A 7,872-nucleotide genomic window follows, 5' to 3' on the forward strand; every position below is an offset into this window, starting at 1 on the left:
ATTTTGAATTTGATATGTGTTTTTGGGTTTATTTGAAATTTGGATTGTTTTTGAGTTATTTGATGTTGAGAAATTTTTATACTTGGTTTATAATATATGGTATAATCTATCCATTTTTGTTATTATGTTAGTATGTTTTTATTCTGATTAATTTATTTGCTTTGCTGATATTATAATTGGAAATTGTATATGTGAGACAAATGGAGTTTAGTGGTGTATTATAGTGTGTAATGATTAAAATTGTATAGGGTAGGAAAATGGAATTTGATGGTATATTAATTAAAGTGTGTAATTTGACTAATTTTCCATGTGGGTGTTTTTGGAGATGGTGATTATAATTTATAATAGACTTTGTTTAGTTACGGATGAGGCTTTATAATTCTGTTATACTTTGTTGTTGTTATGAAAATTGAGCATAGAAGAGTTGGGTAATGTTGCCTTTAGTTGTGGTGAAGTAATGCCGTTGAAGGAGATTTAGTTGTTTGTGAAGAAGTCGGCTTGGAGTTTTGAAACAGGGGAGTGATTGAGTGGGTGTTTTCTTTCGATGGGTTGTTGTTTCTTTAAATGGATAAATAGGGTAATGGAATTCAATTGATGGTGTTTGTATTTCTGACTTGTTATGTGAGTGCAATTAAGGATATGTGATATATGTGAGTTCAGGTGTATAAGGAATTTCATTATGTTCTAAATGGTGAGATGTTGTTGATTATATGATAGAGAACTCGAAGGTCCAAACTCAGGGAATAGGAGGGATGTTACTTAGTGTAGGTTGTTTCCTTACTGGTTTCATTTCAACTTTGTTCAGCACTCAAAGTTTTATCTTTCAAAGCAGATGATTTGATAATAAGCTATGGGGAGGCAGTTTGAATTTGTTTTTGTACAAGTTTAGGGAACTTGCTCGCTTAATGTTATTATAATTTGAAATTGTGATCTGTGATTTCTCGATTTCACAATTTCCCTATTAGACATGGATTGAAGATGGTTTTTAGCCGTTACCAGCTCCTATATGCTTCTGTTAGTGTGAATCAGGCATGTAGATGAAATGAAAACGTAGCATGTAAATACAATCAGTCACTGGGATACTATACCTCTTTTTGGGATTATCTCTCTCTTTGAATGAGTATAACCTTAATGCAGTTGTAGTACTATGCGAAATGAGAACAGGCTTGATTTTTGGTTTTTACTTGGTGGATTTGGTTCTTTAATAGATTTAAATTAGATCAAGCTGATAGTAGGGTCTTATCTTCTATTCTTCTTGAACCTGAAAATATCAGCGTCGACTGACTTTCACCCCGAGCCATTTCCTATTTTATTCTTGGACCTCACCACTATGGACCTGAAGGCCAACTTGAGGGTTAAACTCCTTTGAACATCTTAAAGCTAACTCCAAATCTCCAATATTGCATCAGCCCCATAACAATTATTTCTGCTGGATGGTAGGTTTTTGCTGTGTTAATGTTATTTGTTGGTGGGAACTGAGGAATACTTGTCTAGTTTCCAATGATAGATCCCTTGTGTTCTGTTGGTATTTCGTGTTTCCTACTCTAATTTTAGTTCCAGAATGAGCTCAATGAAGTGATGGGTGGTCGACGAGGCTGCCCCAGGCAATCAGCCTGATTGACGAAATAATGTCAATCAGTCGCTTTAGTGGGCCCCACTTGTCAAACAAATCAATTTTATATTCTTCTTTACGTTTGATGATCTGGCAAAGGTTGACGGTCGGTTTATGGACGTTAGGACAGGCGTTACTAATGTCATATACAAATTTCTTAAGAAAATAAAAAATGGAAAAATTTATTCTGGATCTTCATCTGCATATTTGTGTATTCGTTGTGCCCATTGGAGGTGATGACAGAGCGCACACCGGAGAAGATGCGGAGTCGAAGTTTGTGGTGGTGGCGAGGATTTTCTGTTGATCGAAGGTGGTGGTTGTGATGGTGGAAGAGGCCATTTTAGATCTGTTTTTTTTTTTTTGGTTTTTTTTTTTAAATTTATTTAAAAGGCAAAAATAGATCGCACACCACCACAAACTTCGTCTTTTCAATATTTGTGTATTCGTTGTACCCGTTTTAGCGAGAGTATTTAGATCGCGTTAGTTAAACTCTTGACGCCATTGCTTTGCTATGTGCCCAGGTAAACATTGCAGGAAATAGATATTTGCTTTCTTGAACCATTTGGTCTGACATAATAATTCTTCAATATCAAAACACTACAACACAATATTAATCCTATCAATAATTTCCAATCCTAAACAAGTAGCAGGTACCAATAAGCAAATTGGAAGAAAACACCTTCACTCTTATTATTTTTGCCGTGCTTTTCTATTCCTCTCAATCCACCGCTTCGACTGTCCCAAAACTCAATCGAATCGCATTCCATTGCAATTGAAAAAGGTTTATGTAGTATAAATTGCTAAAGCCCTCTGAAACAACTCCAATTCTTTGCGGTTTCAATTAAGGGTTTCGAATTGGGGGAATCCCCTTCAATTCGTCGTACGAATTTATTGTTCGACTGTGACGCGGCTGACGACATTGACTGTTAGTTTGACTAAACCAGACGTTTACCAAGTCATTGCTCCGTCTTTCTTAAATTTGGTTGTGCTGACAAAATTGCCCCCAATAATAACACTGAAAGGCCGAAATTGCCCGCTGATTTGCTGAAGTTGTAAATCAGGCTGATCAACTTGAATTTCCTCGTGGTCGACTTTGATTCCTTTAGGTTGTTATATAGAGTGCTAATTGAAATCTATGGTGATTGTGAGGAGATTTTGAAATGGTTTTGCACAAAATGTTACGAGAGTAAGAACTCCAATTGTTTTTCATGTTCCTGTCTATTTTGAAACATGAATTATATATATCTCATTAGTTCATATCTTATTCCAATTCGCACAGATTTAACCCATATATGTGAATGGAATTCTCATTGTTGATCACATCTCCATAACAAGGTGACATTTTCAGATTGTGGTTTAAGTCCTCAAAACTATACGAGGGCTAATGTTGCTACAACATAAACAATACCCTAACCCAAAGCTTTAAACTCTTTTTCCTGGATGAGTTTGAGGGGTTGGATGCATATATTGATGTATAATCTGAGTTTGCCATAGATTATCGATGTATAACATGAGTTTGCCATAGTGTTTGACGTACTGACCCCTGCCTTTCACTTAAGTCGTCTAAGACTCATATTTGAGTTTTTTTTACGAAATAATCAAATAAATATGTTGCATCGCGGTTTGGTAACAAAATCTACAATGTTTTTCCTGATCACATAATATGGTTAATTTGTTGTGGATTGTATATTATTTAAAAAAGATAGAAAAAATAAAATAAAAGAAATAGGATAAGAATTGTCGATGATACACTTGGCCTGTTAACATTTACTGAGCTGAACTAATTGGAGCTGAACTGAGCTGAAATGAATATTTTATGAGAGAGGGAAATTAGGAGCTGAACTGAACTGAACTGATTGGAGCTGAAATGAATATTTTATGAGAGACGGAAATTAGGAGCTGAACTGAACTGAACTGATTGGAGCTGAAATGAATATTTTATGAGAGAGGGAAATTTGGTAAAAGTCATTTTACGGTCTTCAATCTCAAAAATTTTATCAAAATTTCCCTATCTCATGTATTAGGTTGGGTAAAGTTTAAATAATTAACGAACACCTAGAAAGACACTACTATAATCGGCTAATACAGGTGGTGTTGTGTAAAAAAAAAAAAAAAAATAAAATAAAAAAAAAAATAATACAGGTGGTGTTAAAGAAAAGGGTGGGAGAACCATAATCATTTAGTCATTAATTTTTAATTCCGTATCATTGCTTATTTTCTATGGTTAACTTGGGATGATTTTCAAATTTCAAAACACCATGGGTTCCATGAAAGGAAGGATCAACTTCCTTCACAAAGTTCGCTCCTTTTTGAAATCGCAAACAATTTAACAAGACACAAGAATACCAAACAATGGTTCAGCACTTCAGCACCAATTGATGGAGATACACCACAATCGATATCTCCAATCTGGTCTCAGGATTCAGGGGTGGTTTTGGATGTGGTTCGGTGTTGGGTTTGAGACATTTTGATTACTACACAAAGGAACTCGCCAATATTAACAGCTCTTGCCAATATTAACAGCTCTTAGCTGCTTGCACTTGCAGCGTTTACTCATCATTGTGCACATTGGCAGATGACCTAATGAGATAGTCTCAAGATTCATGCAGATAACCCCATCTCTTTAAAAATTACAATTGGCGTAAGCATGGTGGTTTAATCACTCTGCAGCCAGAAAAATAATTTTTTTTTAATAAAAAAAATCTAACTAACTTGCAAGATTTGTAACTAACAGTACACCAACATTCACACATTCAGAAGAGATCACCTAAGAGGCTTCAACAGAAACAGGTTTATAGAGTTCCCAGTGTTTCAAAATGTACCTTTATAAATTATAATAGCACTTATTTTGACAATCACTGATACAAGAACTTTTATCTTACAATAAAGTAAGAAAACAATAGGAGTCTGACTAGCATGTCATTAATTTTGTATGAGTGGCAAAAAAACAACAGCATCATTTTGAATTGCTGTTGAACAGTAAGTGAAGCAAAGGAGCTAGACATGTAAAAAAAATGAATATTCAGGTATGAATATGCTTCTTTCATCTGGTTGTTGAACCAGCAAAATCTAAGCCATGCAAACCAACACGGGTATACTCACTACTCGACACTAGTATTTGACAATAAGGAAAATACCAGTGCCCTTGCAGTCTAGCTGATGATGCATCCAAATTTTCCGGGCAGGACTTGATTCCAGCACAAGGCAGCAGAGAGATGGTAACACAAAGATAGAGAATCCCTCAGAATCCATTTTATTTCCCCTCTCTTAGTTCTGAGTTAGGTTCCAAAGTGTGATCAGTTTCTATATTGCTTTGCATCTCTAACAATTTCTGTTCTTCTTCTTGGCTTTCTTGTGGCTCTGCAGCTTTCACAGGCTTAGGTTTGCTTGTAGACTGCTGATACATAACACCGCCCAGCATACAGACAAGAAGGCCAACTGTTCCCACAAAAGTAGAATGTTTATCCCAGATGACAAGGTTGATAACAACTGTTAGTAACTTGTTCACTATTCCAAGAACTGTAAAGCCTGTGGCAGAGATTGCTTTTCGGCAAGAGAACCCAAAAAAAGAGATTGAAAGTCCAAATAAGCATGATAACCCCACCGGCAGGATGACGCTAAAAGAATGCCATTCAGACTCATCAGAAATATCATGCTTTATCTTCTTCAGCTCGCCCATAACAAACAGCTCTAATGGAAAGAGTAGGAGAGCCTCAAGGTTATTGTACAAGACTAGGCCCCATGTGTTCAAGCCAATGGTCATAACCACATGTTTTATATAAACAAAATCAATGGACATGCTTACAAGGTAAGCTAAAGCCCAGGTGTAAGCCATTACGGTGAATTGATAATCTGTCATCACATAAATGACACTTCCACCAAAGATGGTGACAAGTGAGGCCCAAGTTTTGAGTGATGGCCATGGCTGGTGCAGAAAGAGGGTCTCTCCAATTGCAACAAAGATGGGGACTACTGAGCGGAAGACGATGAATGTGTCTACATTGGCATGGAGTAGGAGCTCACTATTGGTGAAAAGGGAGAGATAGAAGATAATTGCAGCCGGAAGAAACCGCCACATGGTCATAAGGTCAAGAGGGTCATGTTCTAACCACTTTAGCTGTCCACATACTAACACACCAGCAGCACTGGTGAAATACTGCAGTGCAGTGAGTGCACCAGGATATGGAAATTTCATAACAGCCCATTTATTAATGATCGAGAGTAAAGAAGCTGAAAGGCAGTACCCAGCAGCTACCCCATAGACGGATACTTGCTGACAAAAGATACTGTACCATGTCACTTGAACTTCAGGCACAGAAGATCCATTCACATCAGCATTCTTATTCACTTCACTAGATTTCGGGTTTTCAACGTCACCAGACATCTGAAAAGAAAATTAAAACAAGTTCCGTTTGAGAAGCATTCAACATATGGCATCGTTGAAACTCATTCCATGTTCAGGATATGACAGCAAACAATTTATTTTTTGATCAAGTAGTCACTTATTCAGACAAATTGTTTACAGTACTCAAGAAGTTCCATTTAAATTGTTTCAACAAAGCTACCATGTAAAAATAGAGATTATTAAGCAAAACCACCAGTGCATCAAAAATTACACATGAAAACAGCCTCCAGAAAATTAAGAAATCAACAAGTTCACGGCTCAGATGAAGATATTGTTCATGAAAAAGTAATAGTAAAATACGGGGAAGAATTTTGGTTGTGCAATAAACAAACAATAAACATAGTTAATTCATCAAATAAGCTAAAGAACTGAAACTCCCTCCATTCCATAATCTTGCAATTCAACAATTCAATTTCACAGATCAATGTAGTACCAAATTGAATTCTATCTTGAGTGTGAATGTGATCTTTTATCATGAGTTCATTCAGATTCTTTCAACTTCCATTATAAGAAAAAAAACAGTAAAAAAAAAAAAGGGGGGGGGGGATTATGTTCCATCATATAAAAATGTTTATATGCAGTAAAAAAATCTACACTACCTACTATGAACATATAATTAAGCCGCTGTAATTCAAGTGCAAATTATCACCAATTAGCTTGCATAACAGAGTGAGTATCAATATAAGTACTCCGTATCAAATTTCTTATAGCCTTTGGAATATCAAATAATTGCCATACAAGGGTCAATAATCCAGTACAGACATATACCAAGCTCATATTTTATAAAGAACGCTTAAAAGGTACTTGACTACTCGTATTCGGCTTCTTCCCAACGAATCCGATGCCAATGATGATGGAGCTCCTAAAAATCCCCCTCCATTGCCAAAGCCAGCCCCAATTGCTCCCATAACAAGCCTAAGGTATACTCCCTAATGAAATTTGGTACCTTTCACTCTTTCAGCTTATTTTTTCGCAAACGGGACACATTTGAAGGACATTTACAACTTCATTCATCATTAGTTTTTAGGTTTGGCTAAAAAGGAAGAGAAGTTGATGATTATGTGAGTACCACCGACAAAATCTTCGGAAATAACAAGAAAGCTAAAGATTTAAGAGGCATGCAACTTCTTCATAACTATATTAGGTAACAATTAACATTTAATAACAAAACAATTTTCTGGAATCGACTAATTCGAATGGTGAAGGCACAATGAAGTAAACAGTTCAGAAATCAAACGAATAACCTTAAAATTACAGAAAAATGAAACATTGGCCCTTAAATTAATCAACAAAACCAATAAATTGCATACTATTAATTACAAGATTCAAATTGTTCCTAAACTTTAACTCTGATATACCACTATAAAAAAAATCATCGTTATAAGTGCTGAATCTGAAAATTAAATTGAGCTAAACAATGTTACAATGCAAATTGATAAGAAAATATTTAAGCAATGAATGAAAGTAGCGATACATTACCTGGTGAGTTCAATTTCTGGAAATCTGAAAATGCCCTAATCAATTAAATCCTGGATTTGGGGAAGAAATAGTAGAGTTGTAGGAAGTAAGAAGAACGCGATTGCTTCTTGCTCCTTTTGCTTGTGTTATACTGTGATTACTGTTTTTTTTTTTTAATTGGAATAAATTAAGCTGAAAACTACGGAGTAATTAAAAAGGGGTGATTTTGTTTATTTATCATAGGATTTTTTGTCCAAAATTACTTTTATTTGACAATTTTTTGTTCAAAACTGGCTTATAAAATTTTTTTTTGTCCACACCTACCTTTAAAATGAGTTTTTATTGTTGATCACTACCTAATTTTTTTTTCAGGCGTTGACCTTAATATTCAGGTTAC

General features: G+C 35.4%; 1 protein-coding gene across 1 annotated transcript; it reads right to left on the reverse strand.

Annotated features, from left to right (window-relative positions):
• Positions 1-4,428: 4,428 nt before the first annotated feature.
• On the reverse strand, positions 4,429-7,637 carry LOC145592636 (GDP-mannose transporter GONST3-like). Its single transcript, XM_081649142.1, has 2 exons — positions 7,497-7,637; positions 4,429-5,996 (listed from the first exon to the last, which is right to left on the reverse strand). Exon 2 carries the CDS (start codon positions 5,994-5,996, stop codon positions 4,866-4,868), a length of 1,131 nt encoding a protein of 376 aa, XP_081505268.1. The 5' UTR covers positions 7,497-7,637; the 3' UTR covers positions 4,429-4,865.
• Between the last annotated feature and the right edge of the window lie 235 nt (positions 7,638-7,872).

This window comes from Chenopodium album, chromosome 18 (genome assembly GCF_948465745.1).
Source record: "Chenopodium album chromosome 18, dcCheAlbu1.1, whole genome shotgun sequence".
Classification (NCBI taxonomy): domain Eukaryota; kingdom Viridiplantae; phylum Streptophyta; class Magnoliopsida; order Caryophyllales; family Amaranthaceae; genus Chenopodium; species Chenopodium album.

Excerpts from the sequence above, each read along its gene's own strand:
- LOC145592636 (XM_081649142.1), bottom strand. The coding sequence starts at position 5,996 with ATGTCTGGTGACGTTGAAAACCCGAAATCTAGTGAAGTGAATAAGAAT.